The 27,886-nt window shown below is 39.0% G+C and overlaps 1 protein-coding gene across 11 annotated transcripts in view; it reads right to left on the bottom strand.

Annotated features, from left to right (window-relative positions):
• The window catches only part of EYA1 (EYA transcriptional coactivator and phosphatase 1), a 146,777-nt gene that overhangs the window by 75,767 nt on the left and 43,124 nt on the right, over window positions 1–27,886 (bottom strand). For 6 of the 11 annotated variants that reach the window (XM_040060879.2, XM_040060893.2, XM_040060945.2 and 3 more), the window contains exons 2-4: window positions 9,023–9,072; window positions 7,444–7,571; window positions 5,486–5,548 (exon numbers count right to left, since the gene is read on the bottom strand). In XM_040060879.2, coding sequence (XP_039916813.1) covers window positions 5,486–5,548; window positions 7,444–7,571; window positions 9,023–9,072 — 241 coding nt within the window. Of the gene's footprint in view, window positions 1–5,485; window positions 5,549–7,443; window positions 7,572–9,022; window positions 9,073–15,145; window positions 15,205–16,228; window positions 16,345–27,886 lie in introns of those variants that run through there. The other 5 variants (XM_040060903.2, XM_040060911.2, XM_040060916.2 and 2 more) reach the window with 3 other exon arrangements.

The following is a 27,886-nucleotide window of genomic DNA, read 5'->3' as shown; positions in this document are numbered from 1 at the left end:
ATTTCTATTCACACACTGTTTTGCTTAGACACCATCCTCTTTCTGTACTCACTATAGAAGCCTAAAGTTCACCTGGAAGCATAAAGATAATTTTTACTAACAAGACAAAAATTTTACCTTGAACTTCTAAGCTGATGATATTTTCCATTATTTTATTCAAACAGTCCTCTGTTTGTAGTGAAGAATCTTGCAATTATAAAAAGTCTACAGGTTAATCCATTATACTAATTCCTATCCAGGATATTATTGTCTCTTCCTATCACAGATTATCAAATTATCAGCTTCTGACCATGAAGCCTGATAAACTTACTTGTTACTACTTCTCAAAGCAGAGAACTCTTCCTGAATCTCACTGTCTGGAAACTACCAGAAGGTAATTTCCAGCCTAAATTTTTGTACGGTTTTCAAAGAAAGTCCCTGCTCAAAGCAGCACATTCTAGTTCAAGCCCAGACTGTTCCCTGCTTTCCCCTCCTCTGATGTGAGAGGCTTCAAAACTTCTCCAGTATTTGGGCTGTGGCTAACACTTAGGCTTTACCACACGCACACCCATGACCCTCATCTTCCTCTCATGTTATGCATTTCAGCTGAAAGAGCTTTAACATTCTCGTACCTCCTCATCTAGCAGTAAAAACCTTAAATTTACAAAGAAATGTTGTGACTGCTACTGTGCAACATCAGAAAGAAAATTCAAAAACATCTTGATAGAGACAAGGGTGGACAGTACTCCTAGCTGCTAAGAAAGATTCAAATTGGATGTTTACCTGACAAGTACAGTCATGAATTAAAATTCACTGCAGCTGGGAGATGAGAGTACCTGAGTCAAGGTTCTTCTTATCCCTTCACACTCACATGTCCAATTACTCCAAATGTTTGCATCTCTCCTCTGCAAATGGAGGCAGCATATATCCAAATCCAATCCTTGTAGAAGTGTTATGGACTACTCTATTCCCTTTTTTTTCTTTTCCTCTTTTCAATTGGGAATCTGACCATGCAGTGTTTAACAATTTGCAGTGTTCACGAACAGCGTTCATATTCTTTAACCAAAGCCAGACAAAAAAGCCACAAAACATCACAGGCCCAGCTATTAAGGTCAAAGAAGATTGTCTTCACTACCTTCTGTGAACATGAAGGCCTTCAAGTGAACAAGAGAGCAGCATGGAGAAGTCAAGCCTGCTCTGCCATTTAGGTGTTCAAGACACAAGACTATCTCATGAAGACAGAAGCACAATGACAAAGCAGGTGGGACTTTTCCTAAATGGGAAATATTATGCTCTAAATTTAGCCAGTCTCTGAACTCCAGGACTGACAGACTTAAAGCCAAATTCTCCTGGACAAAGAGGGATAGTGCTGGCCTCCATTCCCCTCCAGGCAGCATTAGCAGCAGCAAATTCCCTAGCTTGTTTCATCAAACCTGGTGACACAGGTACTTCGCTCAATGACCAGGGGTCAAACGACATGGCTAACCCTGAAGTGTAACCAAGTTTCATGATTTTTTATCTACTTGAGACAAGCAAAATCCATCAGAAGATTTCAATATGCAAATGCAAATATTAAATCATCAAGCCACAAGCCTGAAGTTGCTAAGGCTCTTCAAATACTATCCTTTTAAGGTGTGATCTTTGACTAAGATGCTCTCCTTCTGCTCCGTCTGCAGGTGCACAGTGGCAGCCAGAGCTGGATTTCCTTCTTATCTGTATTACTGGCCAGGTATATGACACACGGCATTTCACATGCCATTTTTGTATAGAATCACACAACTGTACACAAACGTGCATAACAGTCTGGTCCCATCGGAAAGACACCACCCCTAGAACGATGTGTTGTGGCTGTTTTTCAGTAAAGAAGTGGACATCCTCACAGCCTGTGCGCAACCATTGTGCATGTGGAGCTCTGGGACCCTCAGACACACTCAGAAGGGTGTTCTCACACTACCACGCTTCATCCACAGTCTGAAACAACATGTGCTGTGAACATCTCTATAAGAAGCTTTCAAAAATAAATGAATTCAAAATAATGGTGCTTCTAAGATTTTCCCTTTTTTTTTTTTTTTTTAAGTAATTTGCCATTTGGAGTATTTTGTTTACCTCAAATGCCTGCGGGAATCAGTATTGCTATTAACTTATCACTTAAATGAGGTCCTTTCTTTCAGGAAAAACTTATGGAGGAAACTGAAATACTCTTTCAAAAATGGTTGCATATCTAGAAAAGAGAGTAAGTACATAAACATTTATTAGCCTCCTCCTCAGTCTCCTCCCCAAGGCCTTGCAACAGGAGTTACTTGACTGAGGCAGCAGAGAAGTGGACAAGTCATTTCACTGGCCAAGTACCTATGAAAGAGGAATAATAGAGCCTTATGCTACATGTGCTCAGGACAGAAAACTCTTGGTGAAGCAGGAGAATAAAAGCACAGGTAAGACAAAGAGTCTGGAAGGAAACAAATGAAATACAGCAAGGAAAAAAAAGGTGAAGAGCAGGGAAGAAAGGATAGCCCAAGTCAGCCCCTTGCCTTCACATAAATTGGCTATATCTGGTTTTTACCCTCTAGAAGTGACATTGGGTTGAAGATTCTTACTAGCCTCTACAGACCCCCAGCTTGCTTTCGGGAGCCCAGGACCTCTGCAGTTTTTGCCTCTGCCCAAACAACAGTCCCCTTGTACTCTTCTGGGTTGAGTAAAGAAGTCAGTATCCATAGCTCTTGATGCTAATACCCCACTGAAAGGCAAATATTACATCTACCTTGAGGATGCTATTATTTCAGGATGTCTAAATATGGAGGTAAAAATTACAAGTTTTATACCATTGAGCTCTTATTGCAAACACAAGTATAGAAATTTCAGCATACATAATTAGCAGGATCTCCAGAAATGAGTAATTAAAAGGTACCAGAGTCCAACCAGAATCACTGAAAGAAGCTGATACCCGATTGTCTGATTACCATGACCTACCACAACTTTGCATCCCAAAGCGCACAAAAATACAAAAAATGTAAAAAAACAGGAATAAATTAAAAATCACTCACTACCTATGTGAATTGCTTAATTGCAAGACTGAAAGACTATCTGGAGTGCTACAAAGTATTGCTAAAATTTCAAGAAATATAATTTATAGAAATATAATTTACTTAGAGAAATCTACATCACATGCCATAACAACGACCAGCTCTACACCCTCTATAGATTTTAACATCTTAGTCCTCCATTACTTTAGGAAATACTGAAAACAATTTTTTCTTCATTCTGTAATACTGCAGCTTGACAGCAGACATACCACACGGTGCTTTTTGAAACCCCGAAGATGGATTTATGTACACCAGACTTAAAACAACCTTTTTAATGGACACAAATCAGATAGCCTCATAGTGGAGAGCTTTTGACTGCCTTTGTGTCAGATCTCATTCTCATGTTGCAGCAGGTACTCAAAGAGTGAGAATCATTTTTTTTCCAAAGGATTTTTGATGTCCAACTCCCTTTGAAGCCTCCCCTTCTATGTATCTTTGAAAATCTGATCTTCAATTTGTTTTTCATTTCCCTTCCCACTTGATATGACAATGCCTTCCCTCCTTCCTTCTTGAACACTCAAATAAAAGGGCAGTAGCAGGCCTGTACTCCTTCAATGAATGCAGAGTAGTTGCTCAGAAAATAACAGCTCCTTCTCCCAGTCCTCATCTATTCTTTCCCATTCCAGTTGCATAAACATCATCACGATGGGCCACAGGCTTCTGTTTCTCACTCTATGCCATGCATCAGATTTGATTTACAGTCTTAAGATAAAAGTAAAAATCACGGTAGGCAGGATGTGGATGCAGTTGTCTGCCGTGGAAAACAGATTTCCTACTCCTTTCAAATTTACTGATTGCTCATGGCCTTTCCCCTCAAAAGGGTATCTACCAAAGTGGGCACTGTGTTGGAATAGTCACCAGCTGTCTGATAAAACTTAATGAATGGCAATTTTATGAGCTTCCGTTGTTATTGTTACTTTAACTCCTTCAGTATCAACCCGCCACAGCAACTCACTGACAAAGGAAGATTAGAGATAAGGCAAAACTATGAACATTCTGATCCCTACTCCAATAATTTTTTTTTAAGAGATTTTCTTAGGCAAGTTGTACAGGGCCGTAATTTTTATGGTTTCCAGTGCCTGATCTTTTCTACAATAGAGGGAATGTTGTGGAAATACTCCCAAAGAGAACACAAAAACCTCAAATACCGTAGCGTATAATCAGTATCACCTTGGCATATTAGGACTGTTTTTTCTGAGTGCCTTTAGCCAGGTATTTTAGTCCTCTGCACTTGATCCTGAGAAATTTCTGTCTGGTCAAGGTCTATAATTTCCTTGTTACTTCCCCATCAGTGAAGGCGATGCTGCCTGGCCAAGAGAAGAATTTTGCTCTATCGAAGTGAAATTAAGCACACAAAGAGTTATTATATATAAGCTGCATGTAGAGAACAAATTCAGACTCAATCACAATCAAACTAAGTCCCCATTCAGTGCTTTGAAAACTTACAGCTAAGTGTGAAGCTAAAAATATTAGCTCACAAAGTGAGCTATCTTCCAACCACATCCTCTTGCAGAAAAACATCAATAGAAGACAAGTCTGAAAATGTGCCTTAGAGGAACTAATGAACATTTGTTTGAAATGCAGCCATTTCACTTTGGGACAGGTATTTTTTCTCCTTCTTCTTTCTTCTTCCCCTCCCCTCATCTAGAGAACATATCCTGTGCTTCAGGGTATGGAAACCTGACAAAATCACACCCGTAGTCAAATCAAATTTAACATATCTTTACAAGATACTTATAACATGCAAATACCTAGAGGCCCCACTTCTTGGTCACATGAAGATCTCTTATGCTAGAGAAGGAGGGCTCTTTCACCTTAGTTAGAATGTGTGCATGGCAACTAGAAGCTGGTTTCACATATTATATTTGACACGTGAGGATTCAGCAACCCACATCTCCACTCCATGTGCAACAAACCACACTGCAGCATCTAGAAAGAGGTGTTGAGTGAGCCCTCACAACCGCATCCTCACAGTCAGCCACTTGTGTCTCAGCAGGATTCTGCTTCAGGAATCCCAGAAAAAATAATTTCACTTCATCCTTCATTAAAAAAATAGGAAACTTTTGCCTCATTCACTCCACTCTTTCTTAAGTCTCTCTAGCAGCTCAAGGAGCCTAACAAAACGTTTTCTCAAGATAAAACAGATTAGCAGTAAAAATTCCACCTTCAGATTCTTACGCATCCGCTTCACTCACAAATTTTATCTCTTGGCACACATCTCATTCAGAAATAAATTATTCTACTAGCTTCTCTGAAAAACTTTTCCTCCTTTGTCACTTAAGAGCAATCAGAGACAGGAATTTTCGAATTAGAGAGCTTAGAGCAGAACGGCCAAGCACAAGCTATCTCTGGGGACACTTTAGGAGCAACATCCGAAATCGCATGCTGAGTGCCCACGCCTGCTGCGCCCACTGCAGCACCCAAACCTGCGGGGCTCTGTGTGCTAGGGCTGAGCAACCAGTCTGCAGTGCTGAGGAGGGTCATGTCACCTGAGGGAAAAGGGCAGACAAAAGAAAACCGTTTGGCTTCATCTCAGGAGGCAAACATGTATTGCAAGTCAGAGCTTTCTGGGTAGAATTCACTTCAAATTATTTTAAACTGGAAAGTTCCAGCGTCAGATATATAAGTTGCCATGGTTTAATTGACTTTCTTCAATAAACTATGATACCTACCTAGAAGTCAAGACATTATTTCCAAATTTATTTTCTACCTGAGGTCAGTGCATTAATAGATAGATACAACATATACCTCGTTTCCTGACAAAGTAGTATTAAGAACTTCTCAGAGTGTATGCACACAGCATTACACGGCAAACAAAAAGTCAAGTCAGATGATAAACATCTTTCAGTGTTTCAAGGAACACCCCCTATTTCTGTGCTACAAAAGAACCTTCAAGTTATATAGAAGGTAGAAAAGCTCATGAAGTTTACAACAAAGGCTCCTGTGAGTTAGAGAAATTTTAATTTGAAAGGGCAATTTTATCTTGTACCAAAAGCGGTACATACCTGGTAATATGCTATAAAAAATATAATAACAAACTTGTGTATTTCAAAAGAAGAAGACTCATTCATATACATAAAATATTTTCCTGCTTAAACTACATGAGCACAGTAAACATTTTATTTATCCTTTAAAAAGGTGGGTTTTTTTGTTTTTTTTTGTTTTGTGTTTTCAAATGGCTTAACATTTGATTGAAGCAATACTTTTACAGCAATAGCAAAAAGTAAATTACCTATACATCTGGCACAAGTTTCTGTTAATCTGATAACCCATACACTGTCCCCACTACCAAGGACTCCAATGACAATGAATAACAGAGATATTTGGGGGGAATTGAGTGGGGGGCAACATCTGTTTGATTGACATGTGTCTTTCCTGGAAAAATGCAACACATGCCCATAACCCTAAGGAGTCTGACAGCACTACTAAAACCCAGTTCTTACCAAAAAAAAAAAAAAAAAAAAAAAAAGGCATATCTTTACTACAACAGTTGTAGCAGTTTACCTATACATTTAGACTGAAGAGCAATAGCGAATCTGGCTCTCTTCTCTAGCAATGCATTAAGTCTCTGTTCACAAAGCCAGTCAAATGCCATGTGTGATCCTTCCCACTATTGCCATAGAAATGTTACAGGAAAGAAGATTTTTTGCTGCTTGGTCTATAAACCCTTCTGTGCTTCATTACATGTATTATTATATGTACTATACATGTATTATATTACTGGCAAAGCTGTTAGGTTGTTCTGTTGTTAGTATTCTACTGAGAACAAACATAACTTATCAACTGCCTGACTGCTTCTTGAGAAATAGGTATCAGTTTACCCCATTGAATTACTACACCTGTTTGAATTTTGGCCACTCCATCAGAGCAGCAAGCTAGCCTGAGGAACTTTCAACACTCAGTTTTATTAGCCTACTTGACAAAATTCTCATAGCCTTAGGAGCTTGCAAAAAGTGAGAACATAAAGAAATACCAAAATAGCAAAAAAGACTGAAAAATTACATTTTGTACCATGGCACTTATAAACACCTACTTTTTTTCTCTCATCATTAATCTTCCTTTTCAGTTTTTTGACTTTTTTTTTTTAATTTAAGCTCTGCACATACTACCTGTTCAGTCCATTCAAACTCCATGAAAGAAACATAAACCTGTAATGAAAACTATTGCTGAAACTTGATAATAGTAACTACTGACAAACATTGAACATTGCCTTTTTGTACCATATGAAAAAACACAGAACACCTAAAATAGTAAAACATTACATAGCTTGTTGACTGTAAGAACACCAAAGCAACAAGGAGAGAAAACAAATCACAAAACATAAAAAAAAAAAAAAAAAAAAAAAAAAAAAAAAAAAAAAAAAAAAAAAAAAAGGCTGGCTCACCTTCTGTGCCATTGGGTGTCATGGAATTATTATTTATATGGGAGTTATCAAGTTTTGGACCACTGGGGGATTCACTACTACCACTTAGTCGTCTATGTGGGCTGGCTAGATCCTGCATTTCCATAGACCTGAAAACAAGATGCAACTAGTTTTAGTGACATAAATCAACATGGATTAAAGAGGAAATGCCTTTATAAGATGCAGCCTGCTATTTATCAACATCCCAGAAACACTTAGTAAAAAATTAACTACTTCTCCCAACTTGATCTTTTCCAGTGCTCAACTCATGTTGTAGCCCCACACGAATGGCCAGCTACTGTAATTATTTTTTGCAGCTTGTAACTAAATAAAACTTAAGATTCCAAGCACTGCACTTTAAAAATTGATGTAATAATGCATTTTTAAAATATATACAAAGACGGAATCACCAACATATGAAGATATATACTCTTTTAAAAACAAATTAACACTCTGCTTTTTCAAGATTTACCACTCAGTGGCAATATAATGGGCCTCCAAAACAAATAAAACTCTTGAAGCAATTGTGGAAACCTATCATCTACTGACAGGGAATGAGATATTCCTGATGTACGTGTTTACTCTGGCAAACTACTTAATTGTTCCTCTGTTTCCTTTGAAACAAATGCAGCATTAAAACATTATTATGTCTGCTCACTTGTTTGCTTTGCGGATTACATAAAGCGTGCCCAACTGGAAAGGGATATGAGCGACATACAGTGAATCCATACAGGCGCTAGTGTGCCTTAGCACTCTGCTCCACCTCAGCAGCTGGCGCTTAGTCAAAATGAGAAAAGAGCGTTTCCCATCTAAAGCAAAAATTTAACGTTTAAGAGGCACAAAAGCAGCTGAATATTTAAGATTTGTGCTTTCAGTAGCCTTATATTAAAAGGGCAACAGTCATCAGCACCATGACATATCCCTTGGTTGATGTTGGGGCATATGACTGCAGTACCCTATCCTTCTGTTCCTTTATACCTAAAACTTTTGATATTGTTATTTGACGTACTCATTCTAAGTAATTGCTCCCAGTAGGTTACTGGGCCTCCAAGGCATTTGAACCAGTAATTTTTCAGTTTAAAAGAAAGGCTTAGGCTCTTTTAAAGACTATTAAAATTATATATAAAATTTCTCCTGCAGCAATGGTATAAATATCCTAAGTGTCATCCCAGGTACAAAGCTTTTGTATTTTAACTGAAACTTTATCACAGGTTCTAAACATAGATCCTTTACTTAATATTTCTCTATCTAAAACAATCTACACAAAAAGAAGATGATATTGCAAAGAGCTCAAAATGCCAGCATCGAATATAAACTCAAACAATTTAATGAAAAAGTTACGCGCTCATGGTTTACTGACTTGGTTGCACACACGTAAAAGCTACGCTCCAGCACTTACTCATCCGCTTAATGTGGGAAGGCAAGAATAAATATTTTACTTATCACTTGAAGTTAAAAAAAAAAAAAAAAAAAAAAAAAAAAAAAACAAAACAACCCAACAGTAGAAGGCTTTCAAAAAAAAAAAAAAAAAAAAATTAGCAATTTTCGGTCAAATCCTTACCTGCAGCTTGAGGAAACAGCAACATCTGAACTGGTTTGGGACTTCTGCACCTGTAAACCAGGGAAACAAACAGAAGCTTCTATTACTCCACTTTACTATGAGGCCTTAATTTAAAGAAAGGATATCACTACGGATGACAATTCTGTCCTTTAAACCCAAAAGGAGAGGAGGAGGAGGGCGCGGTGCCCCTGAAAGGCATATTGTCTTTAAATTGAAGGCTCAACTGTTGTTTCCCCGGCAGGTCTCCCTCTCCCTCCTCCCCGCGCCGGGGGACGGCAGCCAAGTGACGGGATAGTGATTCATCAGGGGCCCGTGACAGCTGCAGAGGGGCTCACTCCTCCCCCGGCACGGCTCGGCTCGGCTCTGCCCTGCACCCCGCAAAGGTAACCCCGTGCCAGCTGCTCCTGCCCCGAGCCCCGCAGCATCCTCCGCTCCTCCCGTCCCTCCTTGCTCCTTCGGGCTCGACAGATCCTTGCCCTCATCACGCTGGTTTTCTTCTTCCTTTGCTCTTGGCCATCCTTCCTCTGTGCCCGGGCCACAGGGAACCCACAAGTCCAGCTCACCCCAAAGTCAAGCCGGAGATGCTGATGTTATTTTTTGGGGGGGAGGGGTAGAGAATAACAAGGGGCGAATCTACCTATGGTAAAGATCTTCACCATATAGCCAACAGCCTTACAGGACAATCTCCAAAAGAAGCCCATCTCCAGCCAGGTCAAATTAAAATAATACCTCCGTGCGTTATTGCATAGTCTTATTCCTAAAAATTCCAGGTGCTAGTGAGATTTCCGATACAATTACTTAAAAGGATGCTTCTAGCTAAATAAATAGGAGGAAGCTGTAACATTTACCCCTTCATGAGGTCACTCATGAAGAAAAGGAATCTTTTTCCACTGGGAAGCCCGCCGATAATTTTTCAGTTTAATAAAATTATTCCTTTTATAACTCAGGTGAGTAGCAGTTTTCATATTCCATCAGAAAACCACTGTTGCTTAACTAACAAACTCTAGCCTGCAACAACTGTCAGCAGGTGGTAAAATTCAGGTGTTAGACACTGTTAGACACTGTTAGCTTAAAAGCATGCGAAAGCTTCTCTGGGCAAGGTATACATCCTCTTAATGTCTGCAGCGAGGATCTTTCTTGTGCGTTTCCACTCAACCTGAACCGACATCTCTTAAATGATCACAGAGCAAAGACAAGGGAGATGAGGCATTTTAAGTGCCATAAAAATCATCCGAGCAAATCCTACTTATGTGTCTGTAGGATGGGGTTTTTGTTATTTTTAATCACAGCCAGAATTACTACTAGCAAGAGTAAACAACTGCCAGGGGCAGCCAGGCAAGGAAGAACATTACAAATGATGTCAAGAAGCATGCAATAATGCATGCTGAAAAACATCAATCTTTTTATAACTGGGTACTTAAAGTACTGCATAACACGCTTTTCAATACATCGCTGCATGCCAAATCAAACTAGACTAGCAGATACAGTCAAAACTGTGCATTTTGGTTCAAGGATTTTTTCCCCCTTAGTTCTTTACCCCAGAAACTGCTGCAGAGTGCCTTAGGATATGCTTCTGCTGTTACTTCTAAACACCTGGAAAAAATTATAGGTGAGAACTAAGTTTGCCTACAGAGCTATCTTCACTCCCTCCTGCACAGTATCTTTTAAAATCCATCTTTTATGGAAAAGCTTCCTTTTTCAAATGGATGCTTCAACTAAAAGATATTTTCCAACATGCACGACGCAATTATTCATACTTGATTAAAATTAAAAAAAAATTGCAATCCTCACTATTTTAAGTACCAAATTATTACAAAGATAGTAACTTCTGTACATTTGAAAATATATACATTATATACATATATACATGCTCATGTATGTGCACAGCAAGAAAGATCTCATTTATGTATTTTTTGGACAGGACAAAAAAACCCCACCAGCTCATTCAAAGTGAATTAAATATATACCTTAAATGTCCTCCAACACTCTATGATTTGTGAAAGTTCAGATCCACAATTTTCATTTTCATTAGACATACTTTAGATATATTCCTTTGTGTCTCAAGGATTATTTAAACCATGTGTTGCACGTTACCAAATTTAAAAATGACTCTTTAATCAAAATAACTTTAAAACAACTAATCCTCACTTAGGCTGGTCAGCTGAATCCACAGAGTGGTCCAGGAAAAATAAATCTACTCTCAAGAATGCGAATGCAGACAACAATTAGACACAGATGTGAGTGAAATTAGTTACAGTTTACAAAATGCTACACTTCACATGCTTTCAGTTTTTTATGTGCAGTACAAAATTACAACATAGTAAGGAACCACACTTGTGACGACCAGTTAGTTCATAGAATAAAAACATTTCTGGGTGGTGTGGGCTTGTGCTTTCTCTCATATATTCCCATTTTTTCAACAGGTTCCTGGATAATTGAAGTCTGGCAACATAACACACATATTAAAAAAAAAAAAAAAAAAGTGTGTGGGGAAAACCCAAATGCTTGGCCTTACCCAGACAGAAATGGGCCACATAAAAAAAAAAAAAAAAAAAAAAAAAAAAAAAAAAAAAAAAAGGAGCTGTCACACCCCCTTCATACTCAGTGCTCTGCTTAAACTAAAAATGCCTCATATGCTAAATGTCATGCACGTTCTTTTTAATACCTCAAAAACATTACCCTGTATAACTTGATTTCTGTCAGCAACACTCACATCTTTCTCCATAACAGAGATTGCAGATTGGGCACTATGTAGTACATGGCAAGAAGAAAAGGACAATGATAGCAAAGCTACTTAAAATTCATCCATTTAAGAATCTTAAATCAGTAACATCAAATTCTGATTAGTTAATGAGGTCTTTTAAGTTTGCCCTTTTTTTCTAATTAAATTTATAATTCTTCACAGATGTAGGTTTTGTTGATGTTCAATTTGTCTCTCTCATTTTGTTAAACCTCACATAGTACTCCAGCAATCCATTGAATAGCCACATTAAATCTGTTAATACCATGCTCTTCAACCCCAGAAATTATTTCCAGAAGGCAAACTTGCTTTGAGAGATCATCAAACAAGACTTAAGGTACACATTTTATCACATTTTCCCTACCACAGAGCTCAGGATGCAGAGGAAAATTCATGACTTTTGCACTGTTTATTATACTTTGTTAAATTACAAATCAAAAGCATCTGACAGAAGATCATGTATGAAGCCAAAAAGTTAATAATGTTCTGTGAAAAGTAAACTGTAAATGGGAAGGGATTCTAAATTTCAGCAGCACAGAGCAAATAAAATGTAGGTACTTGTCTAAATTACAGGTTTTCCACAGTATTTTTGCTTGCTAGGAGCAATTTTTTTAATGGCTATAATTTAAAACATTTTTCCAACTGAAAAGAAATTTTTGAAGTGAAAATAAGAATTTAACCCAGAAAACTATAGCCAGCACACACATTTTCTCTTAAAATACAGTTCTACTTTAAAGAAGCAAATTTCAAAGACAATGGCAGTTTTCAAATGAGGGTGTTCCTTCTCAGGGGAAAAAAAAAAAAAAAAAAAATCTGTCATTTTTAGGAAGGGGTGGAGGGAGGGAGGGAAGGGGGCTTTTTTCCCAACAGCACTCTTTACCTCCCTAGAAGAACGATGCAGTCAGTATCTACCCACATAACGGCTTCAACAGCCAAAATTTTACAAAGCTAAAATGCAAATTGGCTGCAGAAAGGCACCTTGCTGGCAACCCAGGAAACTTGGTAATGCTTTCACTCTTCCAATAATCATATACCGCTGGGCTCCAGGGGAAGAGGTTGGGCTTCTTCACTAGATATTCACATCAAAGACAAATTGTACTTATTAAAGCAAAAGCAGGTAATTGCAGTTATTTAATTTTTAATTGCCGATGCAAATTCTTCTAAAGCGCTGTCCCGTGTGCTCGTTTCATACAGTCATGAATGAAACATTTTCAAATCCCAACATTTTCTTCCCTTTAAGAAAGAAGTACTACAATGTGACAATGCTTCTATTATGACCAGCCACTTAAGAATGTCTTTCTGCTTTTCCAAGATTTTTTTTTTTTTTTTTTTTTGGCTCCTGAGAAATATTTCATACTTATTGCAATTCAAACGAAATGATTACTCATTCTTTTTTTCTCCTAAGGTGAAGCGTGACTCAAGCCGATTGTCACTGCGCAGAACTGCTGAGAGGGGATGGCTGCTCCTTTCCAGACCCTTCCAGGCCTTGGGAAAACTCTGACAGCAGTGAGGTGCTTGGCTAAAAATTGCATGTCATGGGTTTGTGAGCAACATGAAAACGCTGCGTGCGTATGTGTTTATATACCTAAAACTCTGCAATGTGCATACACATACATATATGTTCTTTTACACATGCATATCCATGTATATACTATGAATTTATTTGACACCTCAAACCAGTAATCTGTGTTCTGTCAGATGTTTTGCGAACCATTTCAGTATGGGTTGGAAAATAAAATAATCTTTATCTAATGTTAAAAACTTCCAATGATATGCTACACCACATTTCCACTTCTTATTCCACATTTCCCCCCCGGTACCCATTTTTAAATCGAAACAAACTACATGAAACACAGTATCATTCCCCCCCCTCCCCCCCCCCCCCCCCCGAAAGCTTTTATCTCTTCCGCTTACCTCAGTTTTGAATGTTTGTGTACAGAAGAAAGAAATAAAACCACACCAAGACCCAACCACCTTCAAAGAACATTTTTAAGTGCACTAACGCCTTTGCTTTTCCAGAATCAATCTTGCACAGTAAAGGGCAGTCCTTCCTCCCGGTGTTTGAAACACCGAGAGAATGTTTGGTGGGTCTTGGTTGCTCAAAAGCAAGATGTAAATTTAATGAGACTTCAGAAGGTCTCTAATTCCTTGTTCTAAGATCACCGTTCTAAATAAGCCACCTAAAATGTCAATAAACGTCAAATATTTCCGTTGTATAGATGTTTATTCTGTCATCTTGAAAAGTTCTCCTGTGGGGATCCGCATGTTTTCCTTGGTGTTTGGAAAATTTAAACATATTAAGCGAAAGGATTTCCTGCTTCAGAAAGCACTGTCAAATGTCTGTCTCTGTCAGGCATTCCTCCTCCCAATTTTTTTATTATTATTTTTCTCACGCTCTCGTGTCTCTTTCAACAAGGTCTGCTGGTTTCGTACCGTAAGAGCCCATTTCCACCCCTCGCTGAACATCTCCCCATCACGTTGCTCCTATCTGCAGAACCATTAGCACCCGAGGAAATCAAACGGGAGAATCCCCAAACCTGGCCGATCACAATAAGCAGAACCTCCTAACATCTGTTTCGTGGGAAGCCTACAAACCCCAGCCCGAACCACGGCCAGAGTTAACCGCTGCACCCAGCGATTCATAACTGAGCGCCGCTCTCCCCCGGAGCGGCAGAAGGCGCGGAAAGCGCCGCTGTCCCTCCGCGCCGCCCGGCCCCGCCGCCGCGGGACCCCGCGCTGCCGGGCTGCTGCAGCGGCCCCCTTTCCTTTCGCGGCTGCCGCCGCCGCGGCGCGCCGGGCGCGCTGCCCCGCTGTCAGCGCCCGCTCCCCGTACTCACGGTGCCGGCGCGCAGCTCCGCGGGTCAGAGCGCGGCGGCCGCGCCTGCCATGGCGCGGCGGGGCAGGAGCGCCCCGGGGCCGGGCCGCGCCGGGCCGGGGCTGGGCAGACAAAGCGCGGCCGAGGGAGGCTGCCTGCAGCCCCGCCGTCTGTTTGCTCAGCCTTGTGAGTCTGCCCAGGCAGTGCCTGGGGGCACGCTGCCGCTCCCGCGCCCGCTTTCCTCCCCACTCCCCTTCTCCTTCTTTTTTTTGGTTTTGTTTTTTTGGTGGCCCCCCCCCCTTATCTTTTTTTTTTCCTTTTGGGTTTTGTTTTTGTTTTCTGTAATGCAAACCGCAGCTATTTCTCTTGTCCCAACCTTATTGGCTTAAGAGCAAACAACGCCAATGAGGCTTGCGCGGTCGCAAGTCAACCTTCCCGCACGGGCGCAACGCAGCCGGGGCTGCCGCGCTCCGCCGCGGAAACTGCGCGCCCCTGGCCCCCGGCCGCCCCCTCCGCCCCCAGCCCGGCCGACAGCACCCCCCCTTCCTTGCACCTTCCTCAGCCTCACCCCCGAAAAACTCCTGAAAATCCCTCGGGTCCCTCCTCATTTAGAAAGTTGAATCGTGCGTAGATGCGTCCCCTCTTGTAAGCTGGGTTTAAAGTAAAGCCGTCCTAATAGAATAACTGGAATTACACCAACGTTATATCAATGAGAGAAGCTAAATAGGGATACTCGTAGTGGCTGTAAGGCGTACAAGCAGCATGCACGTCCGGACATGCCGTTTTGATTGGATATGTAACAGATTTGTTCTCAAATATCTGAGATTCTTGCAACCTTGTAAAGAAAGGGTCTGCTAAAACTATTTAAGCTGGCCTTCTCCAATTTAAGGGTATTTATTAAATAAAATATCTGGAACTTCTAAAATGGTTCAAACCATTTAAGCCATTAAATATCTGTACTCACAAAACCAATTGTAAATGTAGTGAAATTCGTATTTTAACTATTACTAATCGCTTACTAAAGTTTTAAAATTTTAAACTGTATTTTAGGTTTCCATTGACTGTACCACTGTTTCCAAGGAAGGGAGAGATGGTTGCATAGAGTTAAATTTGTGCATTAAGTAACCTTAGCTTTTACCAATCAATAGGTAATTAAGTAATTTAATTAGTAAGCCATTAAACTGAAATGGGTTTATGATGCTTTTCTATTACAAAACTTTTAGTTGCTTGTAATTAAAAAAAAAAACAACAAAAACAACAAAACAAAAACAACAAAACCTTACTCTTTTAAAAATACATACATTATGTTAAAAAAAAAATTATAACATACATAGTAACTAAATTTGACCAGCATTCTCCGGAGCATTTCCACTATGCAGAGAATATCTTTCACTTCATGTAACACTAATTTTTCTATACTTTTTTTCCAGTGCGCATAACCCAAATATGATGAGGAAAACAGTGTAACGATTTGTAGTACCAAAAAAGAAGTCTTAATACCATGCCAGGTCTAAAGTACTAAATTTTAGAAAACTAGAACAAAACCAAAAATCAACAAACCCCCCAACTTTATACTGTATAAACAGATTGAAACAGAACTTTTTTTCTCTTTACAAAAACCTGTGGTTATTCACTGCTAATATATCCTTACCTTCAATTAACTAATCTGTGAATGAAAGCAATACTTCTAGAGGAGAAATATCTTCTGGCTACTACATCCCAGTAAGTGAGACATTATTTCGTAGCAAGTACATTGGGAATACTTCAGGAAAGCAGATCGGTTTGCAAAGCTACAAGTCAACCTCGAGCTGAGAACGCACCTAGGATTTCATTTTGTTTAGCGGAGAAAAGGGATCTCGGGACAGTCACACACCATATATGGGAACCCAGGTCAAAATAAGCAGCTTTCGATTGGGCCCGTCTGAGTAGCCAGCACAAACACAGTCCCATCACTTTGTCAGAGTCACAAACCACATCTCACGCCAAGAAAACTATTTATCGTGTTCTATATTAAACTGTGAAAGGAATACAAATTAGTTATTATGGAGTCACGCAGTTTTGTCAGGTAAAAGCTGCCGAAACTCTGAAACATAAGGCTATGCAATCATTCTGAACCGTGTGCTTTTTTGGAACAGCCACCATCTTCTGGAAAATGCTTACCACTGAATTCTTTACCAGTGTTAGTAAGATTATTTTTTAAAAGCCCTACTCAATCTGATGTAAAGACACTGCTTGCTTCATTGACTGTAGGAGCTGCCTCTATTAAATGAATAATATCAGGCACACACTTCAACAAAGCAGAAGCTCTTTTTTTTCTAGAAGAACTCAGAAAATATCATATTGTTGTTGTGAGGTACAATCTAACACCGGAAAATGTAACTCAAAACCTTTCACAAAAACAGTGATACTTAAATGATGCTATGGAAAAAAATATTTTAAAAGGAGAGTGTGACTTCAATGCTGCATGCAAATTTTAGCATAAATCTATTTCATTCCATTATTGAAAAAACCCACAAATAGCACAAATATGTGAATAAATGGTAGTATTTAAATGTAAAGATTACTGAAACAGGTTTATTGTTGTTTAGTTTGCAGGCCCTACTGGGAGTTACATCTAAGTAATAACTTCAGGAGTGTGCCCAGTCTCTGTATTTAATTAAAATAAGACAGTTCCCCACACACACGTACAGAGTTTGATGATGTGAGGATAAACATGGGATAAATTACACAGAGGCTAAGATGAACAGAAAAAGGGTGTTGACGATGCACTGCAAGAAAAGAATCAGCTTTGAATTTTTAATCTCTTCTGTAGTATAGCATGTAGGCAGTATGGGAACTGAAGCCATATAAATGATCTAGATGGGGGATATGAGATAAAGTAGGGTCCTCTGTGTTTATACAGCCATTAAACAGTGCCTTAAAGTTCTTTATCTGATGTCTGAAGATTGGACTTCAGATTAGTGTATATCATTACCCCGTGATAGGGTCTAACCTATGAACTTATCCTACAGCTGATACTGTGGACCAGATCCTCATTTGGTTTAAGTGAGTGCAGTTCTTTTTATTTCAATAGGTAATCTAATTATGACAGCTGAGTACTGCACCGATTTGAAACCTACTTGAAAGAGGTCTGTTTACTTATCTTTTGGGGTTTGTTCTTCCCAGTAACTGCATACCAAATCAGTGCAGGGTGGTTGGTCACTGGCACCCAACATCATTTTCAAACCACAACTGCTCTAACACTGGGTTTGGAACAGAGATTTCAGTGGGATTTGCATATGTTTACATCATGCCTAAATTTGCCCTGATTCTGCATTCCCATTAATGCAGCTGGCATCTCAAGAGTCCTAAGAAGGACCAGGCCTATTACATAACATCAAAAGCACAACAAGCCACTGGGTATATTATTACAACCATTACTCATGCAATATGGCTTTAACTTCACATGCAGTGTCACACACTTGTTTTAGAACAAGTAAAATGGGTCCATCTGGAACACAATATTTACTGGGCGCTTAGGTGCCACGATTACAGATGTTCCGGTAATTAAGAAAAATTAGAAATGTAAGATGGATATGGAACAGTGGGATGCTTATATGTTTGTCTCCAAGTAGGAAATACTACTGCAATATTTAATATCAGAAATAGGCCTGGGAAGACCACACTTCACTAAAGCAAAAGATGTATCCCATTGCTCCTGACAGCCACCGCCTGGCTCTTCCCATAAACAACTGCAGTGCAACGTCAGAACCCTCTGGAGCAGCAATATCCCTCCTATGCCTCCATACAAGTTTTATCTTACACATAGCAGCTGTTGCCTAGAGACATCCCTGGCTGGAACAGGAGCTTGCAGCCTTTGACAGGAGCCCGTATTGTCTCATGCTACTCATGTGAGCAAAAGTAGAAAGGCCTCGGCAAATACAAATAGCAAAAATTACAGAAATCAACCATTTTAAGTGTTCTGTACAGAAACTATCAGTGTGACTAAGAAAAACAATTTAATGATATTCTTTCAAGACATATTGGATAAAATTAATACTGAATTAAGGTCTGTGCGTAAAGTGTTATAAGAAAAGGTATGTGCTGTTAACCATCGTCCTTAGCCAAAACACATATGAACTGCTGGCTCCCGTTTGCTAGTTTTGCTAGTTTGCATGCAATTGTAGTTGTTTTCAACCCATCACTTCAGTACATATTACAGAACCATTTAGTATAATTTAAAATAGGAAATAATAATCTTTATTAATCTCAAGTAGATGCCGCTTTAGCTTTGTTTTTTTAAAGCAATGCATGACTTACACATGATATAAACAAATGCAGACTGTCCACAGAAGAAGCGTTCAAAGTCTAGTTTGAAAGCCAATACCTTAGTGTACCTCAATTTTTCACTCTCCAAAGTGAAAGCATGCTTGTCTTTTCAGTAGGTTTCTTGCATCTTAAAAGCATTATGTTAAAGGGAAAAAAAACCTAGTGTTTATATAAATATATATTTACAAGCACCAGTAGTGTAAATTGCATATATACTCAGTACTCTAAATGCAAAATAGAAAAGTAGTTTGGCAGGGTGAAGGGAAGTTTCTTAGATGAACTTAAATTTTTAAATGTATCTAATACAATAGCCCTTTGGGTATTTTTAAACATGCTGCATTACTTGTCCCTTCTAGAAATCTCATGAAGGGAATGATTGGCACACAAAAATTCTGAAAAGTTTTGGTCTCCAGATCACCTGAAATAGATGCTCTACCCAAGAGTGATGGCTTTTCCCTAAAGACTGAGACACCAGGTCTGTGACATCCTGAGGGCAGAGCTCTGAGATCTACTCCAGGTTTAAGAGTAATGTAGCTTTTCCAACTACAACAGTCTTCATTTCAGCAATGTCTTAGCTATTAAATTGAACTACAGAAAATTACCTTCCGTTTTCCAATGAAGTTTAAGCGTTTTACAGTGGGACTTTTAATACTGTCTACAGTACCTAGGAATCAGTGGAGTGTTACTTCTATTTGTTGCACAAAAACCTCTGCTCAAAAGATACATAAACATGTAACTATTTATAAAAGAAGTTCTGCTGAAGACAACATAGATGTGTCTGAAGAAAAGTTATTTGAAGAATTATCTATTTACAAGATAGGGGGTGAGATGAAAGGAGTAAATTGTAATCTGTGAGCTTCCTTAAGAAAGAGCTAATTTTTCTAATTGACTTTCAGGCTTTTACTCCAGCTCAGCATGGAAACATAACTGCCTAAAATTTGAAAATAATCATCCTTCACTGAGATTTGTGAATAATAATTTGCTTATAAAAATGAACAAGTCAAATCAAATGCACCACTGATGATGAGAAGCAGCTTGCTAGCATTCTAACAGGTGATAAAAGCTATAATCAGTAGCTCCTCAGAAGAATGGGTTGCCAGAAGAACACATTACAAATGAGAGATTACCAGTGAGCTGACAAAATAATCAAGTCCTGTTGTTCTTTAAGACTATAAAGCACACCAGTTCACACATGCCATTTTTCCATAGTTCATCCTCCCACAACTGTTTAGGCCATCCTCATCTTTCATTTTGTGCTACTAGAATAAAGGTAGAACTTACAAACCGTTGCTTTTTTTTTTTTTTTTCACAGCAGTAACTTACATTTTTGGCAGTGATATAAATACAGTGCACTCTATGATATGAGTCAGCTCAGTAATCCCAGACTGTCTTTTCTCCAACTTTTTCCCACTAACATGAGCAAAAACTGTTTTGTCAGCACCTCCTATAAGGTGGAAACAAAGATGGAAAATTCCTCTTTGTTTTTCAACTCTGAATTAGTCATACTCAGAATACTTTCCTCTGCAAGAAAAAGATGTTTGTTCACTAACCACAGAAACAATAGGTTTATTTGTTGTAAATTCCATTTTGTTATTATTTCCTAAATACATTCCGTATTTTTTTTTTTTCCTGGAGTGTTATTCATGTCAACAGTAGATGGAGCAGTGGATCATTACTATATTTTAGTTATTTGTGTCAATGATTACATAATTTTTCAGCTACTGACATATAAGGCAGCGCCCCCTCCACCCCACCCCAAAAATATTATATAGAGAAAATAATTGTTGATTGAAGCATTTAGAATTAGAAAGAAAATTGAAAGAACAGCAACCCAGGCTCATTTTGACAAATTATTAAGACAAACCTGCATTTATGACTAACATAAGTGACTCCTAAACATACATTCAAATTACAAACCTTGCGTTAGCTGAATACCATAAATAATGTACATCCTTAACTTTGAAACATTCAGTCACACAAATTTTTCTTATGGTGATCTGGAACAGTGAAATATCTTCTAAAAGTGACATGCATCAATTATCCCCATTGTAGGCCTTGTAATGAGAAAGACAAAGTGTAAGTCTACGTAAAAATAGTCCCGTGGTTTATTTTATACTTGCAACCATGTTTTTCCCAGAAACTGTTTTTAAGTAATTTAAGACATTAAATTCTTCTAAACCTTACAGTAATTATACCATGACCATCATTTGTTCAGCAGAAGCTAGATTCTCACCTATTTGTCACCATCTAAAATTAAGCATTTAGTCGAAGGTGATCCTTGGGGGAGAGAGACACTTCCAGTCGATGCAGGGGACCCAATTCTGAGGTGTCCCCTCCCTGTAGACACTGATGATGGAATTAAGCTACTCTCAGGTTTTGATGGCTACAGCTGCCCCAAGAACCCAGACTTTCCTGAACCTAGCAGAATAATTTCCCTTGGAATCGATTGGGTCTCAATAGTAATTGTAGTCACAGAAGTTTCAAAATAGAGGATTCTGCTCTATTTTGAAGCTTCATATAATTCCTGAGTCAGACTGCCAATATTTGTTGTTACAAATCAAGGCCAGAGGAAAGCTTCTCAGATGGCTTCAAAGACCCAGTTCTCATCTCCAAGCCCAGCTCCCTCCCCCGCTTCCTTCCAGCAGCATTAACTTTTTCTCTGCAATCTCACAAAAAGGAAAAAGAGTAACCTCTAAAGCTGTTTTAGACTGAAGGTCAGAATTCAAAGGATTGGTAACTTTATCCAGGGAGCCTTGCAATCACATTGCTATTGGAAACACACCTAGAAGCACCAGCACTTGAGATGTTTTTATTAAGCAATGTCAATAGGTACAAAATTTGAAGGTTGGTTTGTTGGGGTTTTTTTTCCATAGTGTAAGGTTTATCAAGACTCATATTTGCAAGAGATCAAATTGCTTTCTGCCACTGTATTTTAGTTTAACATTCTCTCAGGTAAGGAAACTGGGCTCTGTGTTACATGCAAATGAAAACAGCAGCTTTGGTTTGTTTATCTAAATACTTAAAGAGAGGCACCTCTAGCAGCCAAAATGTAAACAAAGCTTAAACTCTTTTTACTGCTTGGATACTTCAGGCTATTAATACGGATTTTTTTTTTTTTTTTTTTTTTTTAAATTAAGGACATTATACGGATTTTCTACATATATATCCTGCTTGAAAATCCACCTTTCTGAAGAAATATTTAATTCTTAAACCAATTCTTCATAATTACACTTACACTTTGAGCCCACAAACACAAGACGACAGATCCCTTTCAAACCTGGGCTCATGGGGGAAAAAAAAAAATCACAGAGAGCAGTCAGAAATTTTGTCCCCCAAACATGTTGCTAATTTAGAGGGAAGTAGCTTAAAACAAGGATTTCAAGTGAGTTTTACAAATACTAAGAACAAGAAAAATTGTGATTCCAGTACCTAAAAAACCAAATCCTCGACCTTGCCTCTCTGTCTTGTACTGCATCTGCATGCCCAAAAGAGTGAAGCATTCATATCCACCCAAGTGATTCACCTGAGGAAGTTCCAAAAATGCGTCTTTAGGGATGCCTTGCCTTCCACAACACAGAAAACTCCAAACACAACCACCTCCTTTAAACAATGTTGCTAAACTAGGCACAGACAAATGAAAATGCATCTTGAACTGGATGCCAGTTTATGAGCTGAGATACACAGCACAGGTGCTGCTCACTGGGCAGTGGCAGAATGCTTTTCTTGCTGTGGTACCTGAAAAATGCAGTATCATAAGAACAGGACACAGAGCTACACATAACAGCGGACAACTGTATGAAGAACTTAAAACACAGCTGAGTAACTTGGTTTTAACTCTTATAATTTGATTTTTAAAAAATTGCAATCTATCTGTTATCTGTATAAGGAATGTGTTGAGTGCAACTCAGAAATGCTTATTTGTCTTTGGTGAATCTAGTGCCACTGAAATTACAACCAGAGTATTTTTTTGTAACCAGGCTGATTTTTAATAGCTCTTTTGGAAAGCACAAAAGCCTAAATTAGAGACACCTTGGAAAATTTAGTAGCTTTATTAGCCTGAAAATGCATTAGTTTGAAATACCTTCCACCAATGTGCTCTACTGCAGACGACCGGTTATTGAAAAAAACCCGAAATTAAACTGCTGGAGACTGAATGCTGCATGTGATGCCTTATGGTGCCTGGGACACAAGGGCTTCATTGCCCTGCCTGAGGACACCGCCTACTCCACCAAGCCCCAATGGGCTTTGGCCATACACTAAAGCATCCCCAGCGCCTGCAGCCACTGATGAATTACCCAGGCCTCAAGCATCCAGAATGAAGACTCCACCTCCTGAACCTCAATCTGTATCTAGAATGGGTTTGAATTTAGAAATAGTCTCAGGAACTGTGTGGTGGTCTCAGGAACAGCTGAAAATGGGAAATCCAAGGGATGGTGAGTGGCCGCCCCTCAGCTGGCTCTTGTTCCTCTGTGAAACCCCAAAAAGCTGCCACAAAGCAGCAGTGATAGCCCTAGAGTGCATTTCTCTTATCTAATCTCATTAATCTGTTATTAAAAACTCGTCAGCTTTAGTCGGGTTTTTTGTTTGGTTGGTTGGTTTTTAATGAGAAAACATTCTCAATATCTTCACCACCAAAATACTATAAAATATTGTGTATGCATCTCTCTGAAGCTCGAATTAAAACAGAATCAGCATCACAGTAATTGGCCAACCACAGCAGGAGGTTTGTAAAATCTTTCTCTACTAGCTGATGAATTACAGGGTTTTCCTCTCATTTTTCTGGTTAATAAGTAAATAATAGTATACAGTTATTCAGCATGCATCCTAAAGCAGCAACTTTTAGGTCAACTGTTTTTTACAACAATCTAATATGGGGTTGCCTAGAACATTCATCCTGATGAACGTGCAGGAATTTGAGCAGGTCCTACATTACAAGGTTAGTGTCAACCAGTGCTGGGGTCTGCGTCAGCCCAGGCCACTGCCCTGCAGTCCAGCCCAGAGGTGGACTGTGGAACCCATCCATTGCCCTTCTGACCTCAATGTGCTGCTAGCTGGAGTCTGTCCTCACAGTCCAGGTTGCTGGAAACAGGTCTAGTTATCTCTTCATGTTTGGATGCATTGCAGTTCTCCAAGACACCGGTTCCTCAAAATTTGAAGGTACAATAAAATGACTTTAAATGAATGGGAATGAGAAAATAGCTGTAAGTTAATATGCAGTAAAAATGTTTCCTATTAATTTAGTAAGAGAAGTGGACTTTAGAGACCCTGAATAAGAGGTTTGAAGACTTCTGTTTGCACTTGGTTTAGAAATTCATGACTATGAATAAAAACCCAATAAATCACAGAGATTTAAGAGATTGGTTTGAGACACCGATTTGCTAAATCTTTACACACACCTAAGATTGCTTGTAACTTTGCAAGATGTAAGTTTGTCTGGTTTAATAAAACTGCAGTACACAGCTTAGGGATACCTGCTGAATTTCCAGCTTTAGCACTGTTTAAGCATGTGTAGCTTTTCTCTTACTAGAAAGATCCATGTATAATACTGATAAATCTTCCCTCAAATAGCTGAGAACTAATAGTAACACAAAGCATTTGCAATCAGAAAGCGGTGATGTCATCTAACAGTCAATAAACATCAGTGGAAATGTGATAACCAAATATAAAATAAAAATAGTGATACTCCGACTTTATAAGAATTCCACATAGGTGTCATGTACTCAAGGGAGTGACGTTTAATATCTCCTTTAGCATATGACAATATGTTTCTTTGCTTCCATCCCAGAAGAACTAATATGCCCCAGCATCCTTTCCTGCCTAACATCTAATGCCATGCTATCCAAATTAACATCTCCATAGGGCTGGTTCTACTGAGAATGTACTTCTGAAATGTGCAAATGGATTCACAAATTAGAAATCAGAAAAAGAAAAAAAAAAAATTGAAGTCCTGGCTTCCTCCAAATCTAAAAAACATAAATACTGATTTATCATTTAAAATTTGTTTGGTTTCCTCACCTGCCTGCAATTACAACTCTAACTTCATTAGCTGAATACTGCTAAATGCATTCCAATCGTCTTTTCATAAGTGAACCCTGAAAGACTGTTTCATTTCTTCACTCTGGATCACCTTAACTGATTATTTCTCCATTTACATAATTCCTTGATAGCTCTGGAAATTACTTTTCAGAAAACATTTTTCAGAGAAGCCAATGCATTGTCCAACACACCAGTGTCTCACGCCTAACCTCGTTACAAATGCCTTCCCTGGAGTTTGGTCTCGCACGCAGGAGTGACTGCTCTAAGGTGTGACAGACTCTTACTTCTCTCCTCTTGACTCTGAAGATAAGAGAAAGGAGTGGATACATTTATTAGATCACTTCTATGTTCACTCTCTCAACTCTCTTGATCTGAACCCCTGAAGAAGGAATGACTGATATTCTGAATTATGCTGGCAGTGAGGACACTGCTGTGACACCACGAGCTGGGTGGCTCAAGGTTTTGCTCTCCAGCTGTCCATGACCTGCCAGCAACAGCTGAAGATGCCCACATCCACCTTGCATGATTTTCCAGCTCTCACAATTTACTGTTTCATTACTCAGTTTACACAGTTTGTCTTTCTTTACACGAGCCAGTTAAACTCTCCTTCTCTGGGGGAATACCCACACGTATTTGCCAGGGGAATTTATTCTCTCAGATATTCTATAGGATCAAGAAGGTGTTTGTGTTTTGTTTGCAACATGTAGAGAGGATCACTCTCTCTGATACTGATCAATTTGTTATGTATTTCTCCTTATCCCTCTAACCCTTCCTACACCACATCTTGCTAGGAAGGGTGCGAGACTCTTGGTCCTGCTGGAGATGTGATTGTTTCTTTTTTGAATTTGTGGTCTTGGGGAAGAATTTTGTTGCTTCATAACTTCTGCTGTTGAGGATCCTTGGGTTAAAGCTGTGTTATACAGAGAGAAAGCAAAACATTTCTTTTCTCTGATCTTTTGCATCCAGCATTGAGTCTATAGGGCAGAGAAGTTAAGATGAACTGACAAGGCCCATGACAGACTAATTGGTGACGGAACTATTTGGCGGAAGATTGCTGCTTGGTTTGACAGGACTTCAAAACGTGAAAAACACTTGGTAGACAGGGAAAGCTGCAGAGTATCTACTTTTCATGCCAGTTTTTTTAAGCATTATATGAATCCAGAATTATTCTCCTTTTACAGGCATTGTCATTTTTTTTTTACCTGGTGCATCTGTCCTGGGAAAGCTAAGGTGGTACAGTAATATACTAATAGCTGAAATTAGTTCTGTGGCTCTTGAGTTTTGGAGGGGATGCAGACACCACATGATATTTGTTCTCAGACATAACCACTTCATCTTTCATTCTTTCCCTGAGCTGAACTGACAATCAGAAACCATGAGCCTTGCCTTGGATTTATGATGTTGAATGAAAGCTCAGTGGATAATAAAATTAACACCATTCATGACTTAATTAATGATAAGCACCATGTGTCTTTTACTAAGCCAGCAGTAACTGGACACAGGACAGAATGGATAGATGGGTTCTGAAGAAATGCAGAGGCCTTTCCTTTTACCTACTACACCTTTCTTATATCATCCTTCAGTGCAGCTACAATCTTCAGAATACAAAGAATTAGTTTAACCCAATATTGAGATCAAATTAAGACTCTGGATACATTACCAGAAGGTTGTGTGGTGCATGGTGATCTGATTGACATAAACATCTCCTCTAGAGTGATGCAATAATCTGTGTTTTGGGGGGTTTTACATGGGAGTAAAGATTTTAAATATATTTGCTAAATGTGCAAGCAAGTTTAGTGACTTCATCAGAAAGTAAATTAAAAACATATTTCCTTTCTAAATAATTACTGAAACAGTTTTCTTTTGTGTTTAGCTACTTCATTCATATGCATCTTCTATTTCGGACAAAAATGGAGTTTATGTCAATAATTAAAACCATGCAAAATTGTGACTGCTTTGTATTTACACTGGCTTTTGCTTCATCACCTGTATATTATTATGAATGCATAAAAACACCCAGGGAAATTTTCAAAGTGGTGCATAGAGACTACACTATGCAGTTCCTATTAATTTGAATAAGTCACATGGTTATGTTCTCACATTCTATTTTGAAAATTTCCCTCCTGCTTTCCACCATCTAAAATAACTGTCTAATTCTAGGTATGCCCTGTCTGCATCTCCCACTCTGCAATCTATAAATACAGAAGGGACATAGAGTCTTTTCATACAGATACTTCAGGATGCTCCATTAGCATTTTATACTCGGAAGAAAAAGTCTCCAGCCTAATGAGGGTTACTCTATTCCTTGTGCTGCTCCTAAGCCTCATCTCTAAGGATATTTCCATTAATAATTTTGCTGAAATGCCTTTTAGATGCATAGAGTATCAGTATCCTGGGAACTTCTGAAATAATTAAAAGTACAATTACTTAAAAAAAAAAAAAAAATAGGATCAAAAGACCCACTAAAACTAGAGTAAGAGGTAACCAACCTGTAACCCATCAAGCCATCCGAGAAACCGCTTTGACATTCCTGCCCCAGAAGCTAATGACAGCAAGTATAAATGAAAGATTTTTGCATTTGACTATATTTGAACTTTCCCCACAATGTGCCAGGAAGGTCAGCCAGGGTATTTTAGAGCCAGGCTGTGAGGAGAGAGAATTACAGGCTTAGAGTTACTCACAGGGCCTTGCCAGAGATTCCCTCTGTTTTATAGCTCACAGGCTTCAATTTTCACAGTTGGTGCTTCTAACCAGTTTTTTTTTTTACATCCCCTGAAAACCAGGAGTGGGGGAAGGGAGGACTTTTTCCCTCACACAGATAACTTCAAGAGATCCAGTGCCCATGGAGGCAGAGGCAATGAAAACGAGCAGGCAGTGGGAGCACAGCTGGCTCAAAGCAGCGCTTGGAGCCTGGCTGAAATCTAGTGGGGGAGCAGCTGCAATGGGTTTGGAGCTCCTGCATTAG

The sequence above is a fragment of the Hirundo rustica genome, chromosome 1 (assembly GCF_015227805.2).
Source record: "Hirundo rustica isolate bHirRus1 chromosome 1, bHirRus1.pri.v3, whole genome shotgun sequence".
Classification (NCBI taxonomy): Eukaryota; Metazoa; Chordata; class Aves; order Passeriformes; family Hirundinidae; genus Hirundo; species Hirundo rustica.
The sequence above is the reverse complement of the archived record's forward strand: the minus strand, read 5'-3'. Positions and strand labels throughout refer to the sequence as shown.